The sequence below is a fragment of the Canis aureus genome, chromosome 28 (assembly GCF_053574225.1).
Source record: "Canis aureus isolate CA01 chromosome 28, VMU_Caureus_v.1.0, whole genome shotgun sequence".
In the NCBI taxonomy this organism is placed as follows: Eukaryota; Metazoa; Chordata; class Mammalia; order Carnivora; family Canidae; genus Canis; species Canis aureus.
This window is the reverse complement of record NC_135638.1, coordinates 37,905,971-37,925,233: the sequence shown is the minus strand read 5'-3', so window position 1 is coordinate 37,925,233 and position 19,263 is coordinate 37,905,971. Positions and strand designations below refer to the sequence as shown.

The 19,263-nt window shown below is 38.9% G+C and overlaps 1 protein-coding gene across 5 annotated transcripts in view; it reads right to left on the bottom strand.

Moving 5' to 3' along the window:
* Window positions 1-4,766: 4,766 nt before the first annotated feature.
* Window positions 4,767-19,263, bottom strand: part of ST18 (ST18 C2H2C-type zinc finger transcription factor) — a 137,992-nt gene continuing 123,495 nt past the window's right edge. For all 5 annotated transcript variants that reach the window (XM_077876959.1, XM_077876958.1, XM_077876957.1 and 2 more), the window contains 4 exons: window positions 17,928-18,016; window positions 11,395-11,498; window positions 9,349-9,492; window positions 4,767-7,211 (listed from right to left, as the gene is read on the bottom strand). In XM_077876959.1, coding sequence (XP_077733085.1) covers window positions 7,071-7,211; window positions 9,349-9,492; window positions 11,395-11,498; window positions 17,928-18,016 — 478 coding nt within the window. In that variant the 3' untranslated portion in view covers window positions 4,767-7,070. The remainder of the gene's footprint in view (window positions 7,212-9,348; window positions 9,493-11,394; window positions 11,499-17,927; window positions 18,017-19,263) is intronic.

The following is a 19,263-nucleotide window of genomic DNA, read 5'->3' as shown; positions in this document are numbered from 1 at the left end:
GGAAGGCAGGAAAGGGGCAGGTGGGCCTGAGGCTGGGAGGGGAGGGTGTGCAGGACAGATGGAACCAAGCAGCTTTTTATGGGAATTGCTGAGAAGAGGTGAAGGTGTAAGCTGTCCTCAGCTGTGCACAAGTTACTTAACCACTTTGTGAATCCTCTTCAAAATGTAGAATGATTATAATAATTCTTAATTCATAGAATTGTAATGAGAGTTATATAATATGTGTATAGCCCTTGGGAAATTCCTAGTGAACATTAAGCACTAAATAAATGTTAAAACACACACACACATACACACACTTAAAAAAAAAAACAACTCAAGAGTGTTTTGGAGTACCTAGGGGAGCAGGGAGCAGGTTCATGCTTGTCCAGGCCCATGAATTGGCTTCTGCTGTTGTCTGTAAGCAACTTGAGTTCCCTTATTTTTTTTTTAATTATTTATTTGAGAGAGAGAGAGAGAGAGCACAGAGAGAAGAGGAAGAAGCAGACTCCCCACTGAGCAGGGAGCCTGATGTGGGGCTTGATCCCAGGACCCTGAGATCATGAGGCAGACGCTTAACTGACTGAGCCACCCAGGAGCCTTAAGTTCACTTTTTATTTACTTTTCAAAATCTTTACATTACCAAGGAATGATAGTTTTTCACGTCCTTGTTTCTTTCCTTTCCCTTTCCCTTTCCCTTCCTCTTTCTCCCGCGCCCTCTTCTTCTTCCTATCCTGGTTCTGTTGACTGTTTGCATCTTCCTACTGATTTAGATGATCACCAGAGATGAAAAGATGGGAGAGAATAAAACATGTAGTTTTGCTTTATGTTCACAGAAGTATCCAAGGAGGTTGTTGAAAACGTTTAGAGTTAAGCTTTTAGGTCTCTGGTTGATTCAAAATTGGGCCATGTTACGTACCTGCTTTCTGAAAAACTGAAGATATAGATATGCACTCATGTCTGGCTGCAGGAATTCCTTGTGTCTGTCAAATCCTGCAGAATACAGACTAAATGATCTGTTGATAACAGAAAACTTAGTTTACCATGACAAAGTCTTCACATCTGAGGTGTGGGGCAGGCAAAGCATGGGTTTTTATGTCGTTTGGGGGATCTGATTTAAGGAGGCCTTTGTAATAAGATTGTGGCCTGAATCAGGTAGATTCACAACAAAACAGCTTAGAAGAGACACCGCAGCAAAGCTGTGATTCAAAGTGAATCCAGAAGAGAAAACAGTCATTTCAGGCTGGCTGCTGTTCGGAGAGGAGTATTTACCCTGAGAGTACCTTGAGTAGTTCCTGTTCAGATAAATGTATTGTTAAGAAGTTCCTGGAACAAATAATGAAAATATTTTCAATTTTTCTTCCTAGGCAGAAATTTCCTGGAATAGCAAACTCATGTTAGTGGTCACAACCCAATAGTGGAGGCACGTCTGAGAAGATAGCACACCAGGGCCTGTGCACAGTCAGCTGTGTATGTGGATGTTTCTGGTCCTTGAAGGTTCTCTCTTTAATTTTTGAAATTCAAGTACACTAGTCCTGGAAATAAATATTTGCAAAGAACTCCAGTGGTTAAAAAAGTTTTATCCTTTAAAAGCATTATTAGGGTGTCAAATCCCCAAAGTGCCATCCTTCAAAAATATCTAGCCCATACATCCAAGTCTGGATTTCATCTCAGACCAAATAAGGTAATCAGTCACAGAAGAAAAATGACTATATTTATATATGATAATACACATTTGAGCAGAAAATTGTAGAGCAACAGCTGTTTCTTAAGATCAAGGAACTTCATGTTCTCTTTATGTTTTTAAATATTTAATAGCTGGTAAAGGTCGGTACACAGTGAACTTTTATTTGTCAGAGGTCAGTCCAAAACTGTCAAGTGTACACAAAGCAGCTAGTGACAGAACACAATAATTATGTTGTTTTTCCCTAAAAAAATGAGTTATTTACATTTTCTTTATATTTTGGCTGTTATTACAACCCATATTAAGATTTTCAATCCCAATTCATCAAATAAATGATTAAAGTGTCATATTTTTATGATATGCCTTTACAAGAAAAATACATCATAATAGTGTAGCTTAAATGTGAAAATGATGCTTCTTTGAACAACTTCATCTGGAGTGGTGATTAAACTGACTGCCTCTTGCCTGATGACAAGTGACTGGCAGCAGGTTAGGATGGCTGCCGGCGAGCTGGGGGTTGGCTAAAGACAGTAATGATGGTCTGCTGGAAGGACAGGAACTGCTCTCTAGGTCAGGCCTGAGTTGAATCCTGACCCTGGTACTTATCTCTGAGACATCAAGCAATTTCTTTTTTTTTTCTTTTAAAAGACTTTATTTCATAGAGAAAGAGAGAGAACAGTGTAGGAGGGAGAAGCAGGCTCCCCGTGAGCGGGGAGCCCGATGCAGGGCTTGATCCCAAGACCATGAGATCATGACCCGAGCTGAAGGCAAATGCTTAACTAAGCGAGCCACCCAGGCTCCCCAAGTCAAGCAAATTCCATATTCTGTCTAAACCTCAGGTTTCTATGTGTATAATGTTGATCATAATACCCACTTCAGTGTTGCTGTGAAGCCTAGGAGAGCCAGCTCAGTGCTCAAGGGCACTGGGAGGCCCTCAGTAATGGTAGGTCGGCATTATTATCATGTCAAGATTTAGGAATATTGGACATGTTTGGGCTGTTGCATACATCTTGATCTGAACCAATCCTTGTTTTATTTCCTGCAGGTGAGGTGGCATCTGACAGGTGACTAGACTGATCCTCACGGATTACTTCTTCAAAATAGTGGAAAGAGGTCGAATCCTGGCTCTACCTTTCACTAGTTTTCTGGTCTTGGGCAAGTCATTCCCTTCCCTGAGGACCAAGTTTCCCCATCAGTTTAATTGGGCACAGTGATATCTACTCCACAAATTTGGTTGAGGATTTCATGAGACACAGTATACAAGGCTTCACTGATTGTGTCTGACAGTGTAGACAGCTATTATTAGTCAATTAAATCTGCTTACTTTATAATTATCTGCTGAATAATGAGAGGAAATAGCAGGGTACTATTCCCAGACCACACTAAAATGGACATAATGTGTGGGAAGAGATGTAGAAAACATTAGTTTTGTGAATAATAAGAAATCACTTATGTATCATAACAAACCTCATTTTTAAAACTTTTTCTAGTGAGGCATCCCTTATTTTTCATCAGGATATTGGTTCAAGCAGAAGCATTCTAGTTCTGTGTCTGAAGGCCCCAACACCTTTCACGGAACGATAAAAACAGTCTCTAAGTAGTAGCCTGACAACAAGCACAGCAATACTCACTATCGATTTTCATGTTCTGCATACAGCAAAGGTACAGACAGCACTGAACATTTTTCCTGCTTTAATGTAAAAGCTATTATTGTTTGAATTGCTAGAATGATTATCTCTAGTGGAAATCTGATCTCATCATTCTCTGGTTTTAAACCTTCCTTTGGCATTCCACAGTCTGCTCTTGGAAATTGGCACCTTCATCGTGGCTGGTGTGGGTGGCCCCCTCTGACACCTACCTGGCTCCTCACCTCTCTTCTCACTACCTACTTTTTTTTTTATATATATTTTCATTACCTTAGGGTGCTTGGCTGATGATTTGTCTCACCAGCATGCTTTTGCACATGCAGTTCACACTGCCTGCGATGCCCCATGCCCCTGTAACCAGCACTTTTCCTGGAACTGAGTTTGTTGTGTGCCCCTGCCCATTGTTTCCATAGGAGCCCGAATGCACCGTCATCACAGTACCTATCACTCATTTCACTGTCCCTCACTGGGGAAGAGGACATGGAAGCCAGGAAGAGGGCGTGGCATAAACACCCTCGAATTAAAGGTCTATTGTACGAATGTATGAAGTCTACTGATCACTCTCTTATTTCCAATAGGACTGACTGCTACTCCTCTTCTGATATGTTGGGAGACAGGGACACAGACACCAGTTCCTAATGTAAAATCCCAATCAGAGCAATATGCACATCCTCTGTGAAGCATAAACTAAGAACATGGCTGAGCAGGTTTGCATCTTGTGATATGTTTTCACAGGATGTATCATACATACATTTGGCATGAATAAATTTGGTGACTCCGAGCAAGCTATATTGTGCATTAACTGCTGTGTGCCAATCCCTGTCCCGTGTGGGTTTACCCAAGCATAGTCCTGATGTTCCTCTGGGGATCCAGACTTCTCTTCAGTCAATTTTTCCTCATTACACGAATTACATGGGGCTTACTACATTGAGTATAAAGTGTTAACTAGTCTTAGAGATGTGTATTTCTGAGCAGAAACTGGAAAATTAAATTAAGCTGTTTGACATTAGATAAGAAAAACACACAAGCCAAGGAGGCGCTGTCAAGAATTAATTATTCTTTTTCTTTCTTTAATTTGAGTTCAGCTGGCTTGTATGAATATAGAGATACAGTCAGTACCCAAAGCAATTGTGGGATTAGCAGGGTGGGGCCTATATCTTATCATTCACTAGATACAGGTGAATCACCTCTTAGTGCTAGCAAAGTTTTCCCTTACATCAAAGGTATTCTCTGTTCTGGATGTGTAAGCTGAACCAAAGGCTGTGACAACTTCTTAACTGGCAAAAAATCCTGTCCACTTGGGATGAAATAATCAGCCAGGTTGGGAGAACTGAAATGCATCGGTGCTACCTGACTCTGGTGCAGTCTGCCTCAGCATAACTCCTCTGGGACAGTGCTTTTCATGGAATGGTGATAATGGTCTCGATATAGTACCCTAAGAAACAACACAGCAAAACTCATTATCAATTTTTATTTCCTACCATACACCAAATGTACAGCACTGAACACAATTTTGTTGCTTTGATGTAAGAAATATTAATTGTTTGAAGAAACAGTATACAAACAAGCTACTTCAAATTAAAAAAAAATGCATACATCATTGCCTTTTTGTTGTTTACAAAAGACCCAATTTACAGTATCTATCATTAACAGAGTTGAAAGGAAAAAAATCAGTGCACATTACAAAACACATCAAGTACAAAGGAGGCAAATAAATACAAACATACTTCACAAAACAGTCTGCTCAAACTATGCAAACACAAATAAATTAACCCGAAGTCATAGTAAATTATAGTAATAAATACATAGGTTGGTAAGAGATTTCTTTTAAATTAAATAAAATATATAACAAACTTGTTAAAATATTTAGCAAATTAAACTTTTGTCTTTGTAATAAGTGAACTTATTTGTATGCATCTATTAAGTACTGTATAGCAAAATGTTTGCAAGTACATAACTTTAATAGAAAATTTCGTTTGGTGTCCCATTTATAATAGACAGCACATATGGTAGCTCTTTTTTTTAAAATTGATTTTTAAATAAACACCGTTCCTACCTAAGAACAGACATTTCATTTTCACTAAACTAAGATTCAAGGGTTCAAATAAACCCCAAACCGAAGATAATCCCCACTTAGTACATAACAATGACCACAGTGTCATGGAAGTGGAATTACTGTTGATATTACTTTCAATTTGTGCAGGTAACAGTAATAACAGTGGAATATATCAAGCCTGTGAGTGCCATCACATTCAATCTACATATCCATGAGGCTAATAAAAAATAAACACTTTTGTTATAGCACAGAAAATTAAGCCCACACTAAGTTCAAGTGTCCATTTACACGGAGGCACATTGCACACGAGGTGTGTGTGCACACCAAAAAGGCAGTTTAGCTGGTTGTCTATACCTTTTTCTTAAAAAAAATAAATATAAAAAAACTTTTGAAACAATGCTTAACTACTTTACAATCCCTGAAATAGACATTGCCTTCACTATAGCAACTACTAAACTCTGATCCATCCAGAAAATCAAGATTTCAGGCTCAATTTCATGCGTGTGTGAGTCTATGTGAGTGTGTCTATCTGTGGGTATGTGTCTGTGGGTGTGAGTGTGTATACTTTGTAGCACTTGGAGTTCTATGGAAAGATTTTTTTAAATCAAATTGAAAGTTTTCCTGTTGCCTAAAGAGGGTAAGACAATGTCACCAGCGTTTAAAGTAATTAGATCGGAGTAATGTTTTTTTTCGTGTGTTATTATATTTCCCATTCCTTTCCAGTTCACCCAGTAGGATAAATGCTATTTCAAGGGATATGGTATCTACAAAATTTTCCATTTGGATGTGTTTGTATTTGCTAAGTACAAATCTACATCAATATTGTCACTTGTATATTGTACCAACATATGGCAGGAAAGCCTGGCTGGTCACATCAAGTCTTATTTCTCATCTTGGGATAAGAGTTGCCAACTATCTGATATGACTTGAAAAACAAACAGACAAATCTGCATCACTAAAAAAGCTTATGTTTCTTTAAAACATGTCAAATAAATAATTCATATTAACTAAAACCGTACAGCCAAGTCGAATACTTTGCTGATTGCTATATTTAATTATTGCTAACAAATTCTGAGCAGGCTGTTTCCCAGCACACTGTGCTTCTGCGAGTGCGCATTTCCCGCTAGTGGGCGCCATCTATCTGCTTATTTCTTCCCGCACCTCACGGCCAGCCCATTTATAAATACAAAAGCCAGTGAAAGGGAGGAAAAAAAGTGTGCAATAAAAATCAAACTGGACCATAGTGCAGTCCTTAGACAAGGATTTACGTCTCACTTTTCTTTTTCTCATTTAAACCCAGCAAGATATGTGATTTGAGAATCGCATTTCTATTTAAATTCTATTGGAAAATAAATTAATAAACACACTTGTAAAAATATGGCAGACTTCAAAATGCAGCTAAAAGATAAAAAACTCTTTGATTAGAAATAAATAAAATATAAAAATGTCACATTTATTTTACATATACTTTACAAAAAAACCAAACAAACCCAAAAGAGTGCAATGAAGAAATAAAATTAAAACATATGAAAATAAATAAGATCTAGTATTTGACTGCATTGCTTTTAATCCAAAGAGTCTATCATAGTTTTTCTTTCCTTTTTATGTCAGCTGGGGGAAAAAAATTAGTGCAATGTTGCAATTGTAAATGCAGTGCGGCAACCTCCGGCTGTTCGTAGTTTCCGGTGCCGGCAGCGCTGTGGTCCTACACATGGATGCCCTTCACTGCCTGTTTGATACTTTCCAGCAGAGCTTTGCATTCCGGGGAATAGTCCCGTTCCAGATTGCTGTACATGTCTGTGAGTGTATTTACATAGGCCTCAAAATTCTGCTCACTGATAGGCCCCTAAAGGAAGGCAAAACACATTGAACCAATCAGAGTGATCCGGGCGGGGACAAAAGGAGGACCAAGTAACACAAAAGAGTAGCGGTGGCCCCAGAGTCGGAGGGGGAGGCTGCTGGAGTCTGGGGAGATGGGGAGGGGCTGAGTGTGCTGTGATTCATCCGTTCACTCTCTGCTCCGTTAATGGGATTGCTGTGGTTGTCAATACTCTGTGGTCAGTTTGGAGCCGCATCAGGTCGATGTCTGGCTACGGAGCGGGACCCCTGGAAGCTGCACTACTCCCTCTCCAGAGGCCGCCCCAGCTTCAATGGCACATGCTCAGCTCAGCACAGACCTTCTATCTGCCAAAGGGAATGTTCAGAGGCCACGGAGGAAGGCTTTCCTTGAACTCTTTTGACAGCCCTGGCCTGGAACTTAAGGACTTTAAGATCTGAGCCAGTTGCTCACTAACCAGGTGGAATTTTTTCCTTTTTCATCCTCAGACACCTTTTTGCACATTTTTCCCTTGTGGCGTCATTGTAATATATTCTTGTATTTTTCTATCTCCGTTCCGGGTAGTATATCAGATTCACCAAGTCCAGATCTACTTATCTCTTAATCTTCTTTGTGTGTTTTGGTAGCACCTTTGCCTAATGTGAGACTTCAGAGAGTGATCCCATGATCTGTGTAAATCACATGTGTGCTTGAAGGGAAATGCATGACACGAAGGGCATGCTACGGACCATTTCCTGGTGCCTGCGTGTTCCCCTTTTTGAATACATGTGACATGTGCTTTACTTCACAAAATACTTGCAAGGAAGGACTTGAAAAGGGTCTAAATACTCTAGCTATAAAAGATGTTACTGTTATTGCTGTTATTTAGAAGGTAGGCTTGCTAAATGGAAGATAATTTTGCTGTGCTCAGCAAAATACTGATCTGAATTATAAGTATTGACTAACCACAGTTTTCTGTTCCCTTTTAGTTTCTGCCTTTGCTGTATCATGTGTTTCTTGGAGTGTTCATAACCGGATGAGGACCCGGGCCACGGAGTGGATCGAGGCCACATAGCAAAGCTGGGCTCATCTGGCTTTGGAGCCTTGATCACATGAATGAACTCTCTGAGCTTTGATTCCCTCAACTACAGAATGGGAAGACCAAGGCTCAGTCTTAGGTGTTTGCGTGAACGTTTACTGTATTCAGCCCTAAAAATCACCACTAGGATGCCTCGCATATAGCTCTACAAGGTGAAATTCCCTTGTACCATAACAGTTATTTTTATGGCACTTGTGAAGGAAAAAATTGCAATGAATACAAATCTCAAGTATGAGTTAGACAAGTGTTCATAAATAATATTATAATAATATCCAATAATTTACCTTAATATTGGTCATAAAGTAATTTATTTTCCTTTGTGTTATTATTACATTATTGATTTTGTTTATTGTCAAGAGACACATTTGGGATTGAATAAGATGAGGGCTCCATGCTGCAAAATTGAGTAAATTGAGGGATTTATTGCTTTCAGGTAAATCAATCATATTTTTTCATTAAATAAATGCTTCTTTAAATCATTCTCTATATAAAATTTGCAGCTTTAGAAAATTTGTTCTAAGCATTAAGGAAATTAAAAGCATTGAACAATGTAGCCTCTCTTCCAAATGTTTGTTATATTTATGAAAATATGAGAGGAACTAATTGTCTATGAATTTTAAGTAGCTGTCATAACTCAAATATATATTTAGATTTTGAAAATAAGGATGCCTTGCTCACTTTTTTATTCCACATAAGAATTTAAGTATGTTCTTCCTAAAGTATATTCTTCCTTAATACCAAGTTAAATTTTTTTTTTAAATTTTTTATGGTTTTTGAGTTGGGTGGATGGTACAAATGGCTGTAAGCCCTCTAAGCTTTCTATTTGGAAACAAACTTTTAGGGAGCTTTGGCCTCTGACATCCATATTACATTATAAAACGAGTTTTAAATAAACTCTCACCTTTGATTGCTGCAGTATCAAAAACCCTTGGCCTTAAGGTAATTTACTGTCTGTATGTGTCACGGTGCCCATGAGGGAGGTTGTTGCTAGTCAGAGTACCTGGTGGCTGGGGATGGGCCACACGCTGCCACTGTGATGGAGCAGCGGGCGTCCTGCCTTGCACTTACCATCTGTGGGAGCTGAATGTCAGCAAGGCTTGAGATGAGAGCTTGGCTCAGTCCGGCCAGCTCCTTCAGCAGGCTCTCATTGTTCTGTTCTATGAGCTTGTTCTCCTCCTCTATTGTCTTTAGGTTGCTCTCCATAGATGTGATCTGAAATTGAAATAAATTGGGAATGTGAGCTGCTGAATCTGAAGGAGTGCAAGATGTTTCTCTCTCAAAGAAAGGCATCAGCTGAACGGAACTGCCAAGGAATGTGTACTTTGCACCTTCTCCTCATGAAACTGCAACCCTTCATATTGCTCTAAGTTTGGGAATCACATTCCCAAGCTTTTGTCTTTATCCCGGACTTCTCCCATGAGTTGCAAATTCCACATCTCCATGTGGCTACATGGTGGCTATCTCAAGCTCAGTATGTCCAAGCAGTCCTCACCTTCCCAACTTGAATATCACTCAGGCCTTCAAGGTATCCCTTAAGGCTCTCTTTCTCTCATACTTCAAATCCACTGTGCTTCTCTTTCCCAATATCCAAGATGGAGACTGTCCCTACCTGCACTGGTGGCCCCTGGGCCAGCTTTCCAGGTGACCATGACTGCCTTCTCATGGGCAGCCCTGCACCTGGCTTGGCCCCACACAATCTCTGTGGCCTGTCTTCCGTGCAGCTACCAATACAAGTCTCTTAAAATGTGAGTCAGGATATAGGTCAAATATGATTGGGTTAACTATGGGCTCAAAACCCTGTAACGGTTCTGCATTCATTCAGAATAAAAACCAAGATCTTTAATACGGCCTGGGGTGCTCCATGTGTTACGTCAGGGACTCATCTCTTCTGATTCCCCCTCCTTGTTTGCTTGCCTGCAGAAGTGCTCACTGTGCTTTTTCCCAGAACTCTGAGCCCTCTCAAGATTTAGGGGTTTTGCACTTGTGGTTTTTCCTGTTTGAAACACTGTCCCCTGTACCTATGTGACTACCTCCCTCAGCTTCGCAAGTCTTTGCCAACATGTGTCCTTCCTCCTGAGGCTGGCTATCCTATTTTATATTGAAACCTAGCTGCTTCTCCCTGTCGCCTTGTCCCATACAGTGTAATTAGTCATTTATGACTTTGTTGTTATTATCTGTGTCCCCCTTCTAGACTTTGAGCTGCCTGAGGGCAGAGGCTTTTGCTGTCTTCACTAATGGTTCTCAAGAGGAGGTCCTATGATTTGTAAACCAGTGCATCAAGCTCTTTTGTGGATCTGGCTGCTATTAATTAATGAAAGATTAGACACTAGTCACAGTGGGTAAGGAAACCAGACCTGTGTTTCAAATGGACTGAAACCTTCTGTCTTAAGCTGCTATGAGTGAGGATTTCTGAGAGTCAGTAACCACAGAGGCCCCCAAACCCCTCATTTCAGGAGAGTGCAGAAGAGGGAAAGGAACTTCTGCAGGATTTGGCTCATTATTCTTTTCCTTCTGACTTGTTGTAATATAGTCATTATTAGTGTTTTTTTTTTTTTTAAAAAAAACTGGACTGAACTTTATTTTCCATTTGGATAAATCTAGAGGATGGGGTGATATTACATGGGAGAATATATAATTGAGAAATTGCTTGGATTTTTCAGTAAAGAGTCTGTCCAGAAAAATCTCCAAAAACAATCGTTTCTAACAGATACACATTCAGAGATGTTCTAGGAAAATTAAATGTGCAAAGGTGCTCTGTTTATTTGAATATTGAATAAAACTAACTACTCTCATATCTTCTCGTAACAATTTTTCTAAAGCACATGTGCTGTGTAGGACTCTAGGTACGGGACAATTGGCTTTACTGCACCCAAGGCAAAAATATGAGTAGCTCTGCCTACAGGTACCCAATCAATGATGGCCCAGGGTGATCTAGCTATACCAAGCTTTACAGTAACAGTGTCATTGAGGCACGCTTAGTTTTTTCATCGTAAGAGATCAGTTTAATTTGTAGTGCAATGAATGTTTAACAGTTTAATGTTTTGCCTCCACTAAAGATTGTGATCACTTTAAAAATAACTAACAGCTTTTCTGTTGTGTTGTTGTTGTTTTTACCTGTGTCTGAAGTTTCATCATATCTGCTTCAATTTTAAGGTTGGATTCATTCAGTTCCTTTATTTCTTCATCCAAATGCCTAATTTCTTCATCACTCTCTAAACCTACAAAAAGTCAGACTATCTGAGTTCAAACACAAAATATGAGACAGTGACAAGATGAGTCATTTTACGTTTAAATTGGTGGTTTGCTAAGTGAAAATTATACTTTAATTTGAAATGTTGAATTTTTACCCAAATCCATTCCCAAGATTCTAAAAAAGTGGGTTAAAGAGTTCCAGGACTGAATTCCTTTGTAAGAAAAGGAAGCAGAAGAGTACTAGAGTACTACCATTTAATGTAATGCCCTTATGTTCCAGATGTGCTGCTGGACATGTCTGCAAATAATTTCTCATTTAAACTTCACTGCACACTAAAGGGCATGTTCCATGATACCCTTTGCACATGTGAAGACACTGAGACCTACAGAGGCTAACTGAAGCCACCCTCATCACTGACAGAGGCTGTATAACCCGCCTGCTATGAAAGAATTGCAGAGCCCATGCTTCGTCTCATACACAGTGCTGTGAGAACAGTTACGACATGAATTATGTTGACTACTTATATATTTATTCCCTGTCTGTGACCTTATGAACCATCATTGGAGGAGAGCTGAGGTGCTGGCAGGTGGCTTAGAGTCCCAGGAACACAGAATTTGTGTTCCCTATGTAGAGTTGGATAAGGAGCAATGTGATCTAGGAGAGGGAACATGGGTTTTGGGGTTTGAATGCTGGCCTTGACTCTTGTTCTTGAACCTGCACAACTTACTTTCTTTGTGCCCCAGGTTCCTCTTCAATAAAATAGACATAAAATCTCTGTTGTGAGTATGAATGCAATAAATAATAAAGTGCTGAACGTATAGTAGGTGCTCAATGAATGGAGTTACTTCCCATCACTGTTTTATAGAAGGAATATAAATGCTTTTTATGTATTTTTTAAAGCTGGGAATGGTAGCTTATATTAAAGAAGACAGAAGCAGGATGTGAGGTGATTTTAACTGTCCTGAATAATGAATCCAAACCAAACACATGATAACAATTAAGGGGGAATAAATGTAAACTTATGCGTCTGCATTTAATAGGATTGGATTCACGAGAACAAGGATGAGGGAACTGAAAATTTGTCTGAAAGAGTTCTAGCCTCTTATACTGCCCTGGGGTTACTACTACTCTGGAAAATAGTTCATTGTTCACCGAAGGTGAACTTCATGTGTCTGTGACCCAGCAATCCCATCCCTAGGTACACACTTGAGACAAACACAAGCACACAGGGAGGTACACACAAGATGAACATAGCGCATGGCACAGCAGCCCTGGAAACCCTAGAAATACACCGCACGCCCACCAAAATGACACGGATGACTCTCACCAATAACATGGTGAAAAATGTAAGCCCTGAAAGTTTACATCAAGCTTGATAAAGCAGGTGGCCGTTTTGTGGGTACTTACTGCTTCGTTATAAGTATCTAACTACCTAAATAGAAGTGAGCCATGCATGCATCGATGAAGAGTGTATGTCACAAGATTGATCTGATATTGGGCTTTGAGATTCAATGAAGAAAAAAAGCAAACCAAAAACTAAGATCTAGGTATTTTAGTACATAGATCAACTTGAATATGAGTCAACAGTGTGACACAGCTCCTAAGAAAACAATAAACAATGGCCTAGGACCACACTAGTGGATCTATAATACCCAGGACACAGGATTTATTCTGAACTGGCTGGCTGAATCTGGGGAACTGTATTGCATTCTGAGCACCAAGTCTTATAGTTGTTATCCTACCACAGGATCTTCTCTCAGATGAGTGGGATCTCAGTCCCAGACTTGTTTCTGACAGCACCAGGGAGCATGGGTTATCAGTCAAACAGGCATTCTTAGTGCTATCAGCATTTGAGATTTTTCTGGTTTGAGCAAATGAAAACTTCTATTGCTCTCTTTGCTAAATTGTTTTTCCTTTCTATTTCTTTGCAATAAAATTCCACATTGGAGGATGATATTTTCTTACATGATATCTGGTAAGACAGACTATAAGCAAGGAATCACTGATAAAATATGAAGAACCATGAAAGGAACAAGCAGGGTATATTGAGAACCCTCGCTGGGAAGCCTCTTTTGATCTAAGACTTTACTGACAGAGTAAAAAGGCAGGCATGAATGCATCAATGAACAGCTTGGGATTGGGTTGGACTGAAGATCCCAGAGGAGAGAGTAGGGAGCACAGAGGCCTGGAGTGGGAAGGGAATGGGAATTCTGCTCCCAAGACTGTAAGAAGGCCCTTTTGAGTGAAAGCACAGTGAATGAGGGAACAGGTCTTGGGGGACCTCACAAAGAGCCTGAGTTCATTCTCCGTGCAAGTGAAGAATTTTAAGCAGGGAAGTTGATGTGATCTGGTTGACTTTTCAAAAGCATAACTCAGTTCTGAGTGGAGAATGAGGTGAGAGGGAGAGAGAGCAGAAACCAGAAGACTGGTTAAGAGAGTATCGCTGGGGTTCTGGCTTGTCTGATGGTCCTTTGCCCCACGGCAGTGAAAGTAGTGTTAATAGAATTCAACTCAACATATGCTTTGTAGGTGGGATCTGCAGTGCTTGTGATGAATGGGAGGAAGGGGATGACAGAAGGGAGGAATCAAGGAAGACTATGTCTTTCTGCTTGAGCAGCTGGGCAACTAGTGGCATTTCTGGGATGAGAGAGCCTACAGGAGCAGCAGCTTCCAGCAGGAAAATCAAGAGTTTAATTTTGGCTGTTAAGTCATGGATGCTGTGAGAAGACTCTGAGAGCTCAGGTTCTTGGTACTGAGCTCTAGTTAGGATTTACGTTCCCCTGGCGTCCAATGTTAGTGACGACACTCAAGCCTCTTGATCAAGATGGGGCCATTTGGAAGATGCTTGAGAACAAAAGGTACCTAGAAGCCTAGGGGAAGGTATGGTCATGAAATGAGACCTCAAATAAGAAATACGTGACAGGATCTAACACATAATAGGCACTCAATAAATTCTCATGCAATTAATGAGTAAGTGAACTATGTTTTCATTATGATTTCTGGGATTTGGGGAGATTATTTTATTTTATTTTATTTTATTTTATTTTGGGAGGGGTAGATATTTTAGCCAATCTCTTTGTAATTTTTTTCCATGAATACATTACCTTATCTATTTCCATCAATCTATCTGCCATCCTCCTGTCGATACATTGTCTTTAAGAGCCTCCATCACTGAGTATGAGAGGATGTCCTTTGAATTTCACATTGTACTTGAAAATATTAACTCATTTGATTCTCTTAAGGACCCCAAGAGGCAGATACACTTATTACCACACTTTATAGATGGGAAAGCCAAGACATGAAGAAGTTAAGGAATAAGCAATAGAGCTGGGATTCAAAACACAAGCTCTCTGGCTCTAGAATATGTGATCTTAACCATTATAATGCTACCTTTACTCATGGGTATTTAATCTGATTTGAAATTATCAATTAAATGTGTACACTAAAGTTCCTTGACAGATACATACACAATAGAATAAAGAGTAGAAGCAGAGTGCTGGGGTAGACTAGACAGTATTGTTGACCAAGGAAACCATATAAAATTTTCACTAAATATTTTAGTAGGAATATATCAGTGACCCTGTTTCTTTATAGGGTGCACCTATTTAAAAGCAAGGGAATATGCTTTCTTTACTCAGTACAGATCTATGCCTAATATACATAATTAGGGATTACATAATTTATAATAATACTTCATGTTCTGTATAAATTTATAAGGGATGTATATACTTGTATGCTCAACTTATAAAGGGCTGTAAGTAGTTAGACAGTGTTCTATCCAGAAAAGAATAATGTATTACAATATTTAGACCATGGAACTTTGCCACAGGGAAAGAACTAGAAGGGTCTACTAAACATAAGAACATATACAAAGGTCAACCATTATAACTTGTCCCACAAAGAACAGAAAAGCAAGCAGTCATTCATGTACAGATGTTTGAATTTTATTATCAAGGAGAATACTAATGGTCTTTAAGAAATTAACGTGAAAATTTAATTATGGCAAGGACGGAGAAGATCAATTCTTCTAAAATAAATGTAAATGTTTTTGGTGTAGACCTTCCATGTTTTAACTGGTTTGTAGGTCAAATTCTCCTAACATGTTATGTAATCCAACCAATTGCCTGAATGATTCGTACTTATTTTAACCTAATATAGCACACCAAGACATTTAAAGTCATATGCACTTTACAGTTTATTGCAATTTGATTGCTTTTTAGGACCTGGGGAATATCAGGTTACACCTGCTTTAAAAATCATCCAGGGAACCATGGCTGTGTCCAAGCTTTAAAGTAGGGGACTATGGGCTGGCACATCATTAGAGAAGACCTCACATGACTCTAGGCCCTCCCTGACCACCGGTGGGAGTTCACCGACCTGAACTCAGGTGGATTATTCTTTAGACACAAGTCATTGTAGGTTCTCAGGCTTTAGATGAGCATTAGCCCCTTGCTCCTCAGATTATGAAAACACGTACTTTTCCAGTTTTCTGAGCCATTTAGAATAAATGCACTTCAGACCCTAGTCAATGTGGTCCAGCCATCTTGCTGCTGCTTCATGTCCTATGAAAGCTCAGCTGAAGATGCTCAATTTATAAAGTACCCTTTGTGCAGTCCAGCTGCTCCCAAGTTACTATCACCATCTATCAGCTGTGCGCACGCAGCCCATATCTCACTGGCACTCCGTAAAACTTCACTGTAGTTTGCTATACTGCCAACAGCTCACCACCTTGTTCTCTTTATTAGGAACAGCCTGTGATTTCTATTATATTTACTGTTAACGGTGTTACTGGTGTTCTTATAATGAAGATACATAAGAAATATTTTCTTCATGCACTCAGTTCCAGAGAAAGTTTTACTCTGAATTTACTCACTGACAGTGTCTCATAGTGACTACATTCTCCTTTTGCTTTGGCGTCTAAAAAGCCGAAAGTCAAACCTGAGATTTCTTCTTACCCACTGTGAAATGGCTTGCTTCACACATTCCTTCTATTATCCTCAGGCTTCTCCCACTTTGCCTTCTTATCTTTGATATCCTTTTGTCTCTTTTTTAAAAAAGTTATTTTTATTTATTTATGAGAGAGAGAGAGAGAGAGAGAGAGAGAGGCAAAGACACAGGCAGTGGGAGAAGCAGGCTCCATGCAGGGAGCCTGACGCGGGACTCAATCCTAGGACCCCAGGATCACACCCTGGGCTGAAGGCAGGTGCCAAACTGCTGAGCCACCCAGGGATCCCTTTTTTTGCCTCATTTTTTGAATTAACTTCTAAGTAGCTTTTTCTAAATGTAACATTGCACCCCCCATCATTTAAATAGTGCTTGAAATAAGGTGACAAATAAATAAATAAATATTAAATTGTGCCAGTTTCACAGAAAAAGTTCTAAGAGGCAGTTGAGAAATGGAGAATATTTCCAAAGAACAATGAAAACATCTAGAGAAAGCACTTTAACTTAGCATTTAAATGTTGGGAAGAATGTCCAACACAGTCCCGAACCTCTAACTTTTTTTATTCCTCCTCCACAGGCAAATTGACCCCCTTCATCTCTTAGTGGTGGCCCCCAAGGACCACTTGAAGTATGCATCTGGCAACAGATGAAAGCCTCACAAGGAAAGAGTAGGAAGCTCAAAAGTGCTTCCCTCCCTCAGATACTGTATACCTTCTTTTTAAAAAAATTATAGGCAAATTAAAAATATTGGGCAATACTTTCAAAGAAATAAAGTATAAATGGTTACCTCATTCCAGTTATGTGCCAAAGATCCATCAAATAAATCTTCCAAAGCATAACAATGCTTTGCCATTGTTTCCAGACACTTTAGGGTGATGTTCTAAGGAAACAACACTTCCCTGAGATGGTATTGATGAGAAGTCTTAGGAAAAGAACTCAAGAATCAAAAGAAAATTGGAAGATCCAAAGCTCAGAACTGCATCTATTAACTCAGAGCTCAGAAACTGCATCTATTAACTTTGATAAGGCATGGACACTAGGGAGATATGTAGGGAAATATAGATATAAATTTAAATAATCCAGATTCGTCATAAAAATATCATTTTGAGGATGAAACAAAATTTAATGACCCAAAGATAAATGCCAAAAACTGTAATTAGACAGAAGGCTTACACCAGGAACACACACATACATACACACACATACTCATGCTCATGCAAAAGTGGTCATTTTGAGGACTGAAGGACAAAAGTTCAGCCTGTATGTCTTAATCCCTTGAATAACACTGTTTGATTTTCTGTGTTGGAGATAGTTATGAGAAAGGAAGGAAAAAACCCAAGTAATTGTTTTTTAGATGAAGTTATAGTTTTAGTTCAAATTTAAGGAAAGTGTCCTTCTTATACATTAAAACTGCACTTCCCTTATAGAGAATAATGTGGCATGTGAATGCTTTGGGGAACTATGGCTGAGACCTTGGTAAGGATGGCAACCTCCAGCCCTGTGCTCTTACCGCCAGTTGCTTTGAGCTTGATGGTCATTAGTTCTTCTGAGACCTTGCCCTTTTTGATGGCTTGTGCATTTAGAGGACATCCAGATAGGCTGTGAGAATAGAAATTATACCAATGTGTGAAATGCATATTATTTCTTCTTTTTAACACATTATTTCTTACAAAAATTAGTTTTCTACTCACCACTTACTAAGTCTTTGCCTATTAATTACACTATAATCTGTAGTCTCTTTGTAGAAATAACATAATATTTATGAAAATGAAAGCAAAGGCTCTCAGATAATGTAATAATGTTTTGTGTTTTTGTTCCTTAAATCAAAATTCAAATAGCTGCTGCTGTTATCATTTAATTAATCTTGTTAAAATGTTACCATTCTGCATTCATGTAAGTGCCTTTTTTAGGAGTGGTTACTTTATTTTCTGTAAATGCAAAATGATACATATATGTTACAAATAAGAATTGTTCCAAACTAGTCAAAACTCTGAATGATAAAGCAGAATATAGTTCTTCTTATTTTTTATGTACTGTAGTCTGATCTTTACAGAATGACTTAAATTAACACAAACCCAATATAACATGACCCCAAATAATACAAGCTCAAAAGTAAAAATAAACAGGTGTATCACATACTGTTTGGGGATGGGAATGTTTCTAATTTATTCTCTAACTTTTTAGACATTATTTTTCACTAAAAATTCTCTACCCTGAAAGGAGAATGAAAGGAACCACTATAAATATAATCAGATATAATACACCTGTGGATGGTGTATTGCCCTGCAGTGGGGTTTACACATTTTCCTTAATATTGTGCTCTTCAGCTATGCTTCCTTTCTTTAATGTCATCTGTTTTATTTAAATTGCACCAAAATGATAATGACAACATTGAACAAAACTTGTTTGCTGTAGTTCATGATGAGATGATTTTGTTGTTCTAAGCAACCATTAATTCTTGTGCAATTTTGTTGTATTTTTGGATACAGTTTTTAAATATCATTAAAAACTGTCACAATCAGCCACTTAGAATATTTTTTCCCACAGAAATTTGGTTGCAATTCATGTACAAACAATCATTTTCAATCCAAACATTAGGACACTTGGCAAAGTGAAAAGAAATGTTTCTGAAGCATGGCCCTTAATAAATGTTTGCTACATGAATGTGTTTTTTCAAAAGATTTATTGATTTATTTTGAGGGAGAGGGGCGAGAGAGAGACTGAGAGAGAGAGAGAGAGAATCCTAAGCAGACTCCATACTGAGCTCGGAGCCAGATATGGGGCTCAATCTCATGACTCTGAGATTATGAGCTGAGCTGAAACCAAGAGTCGGTTGTTTAACCAAC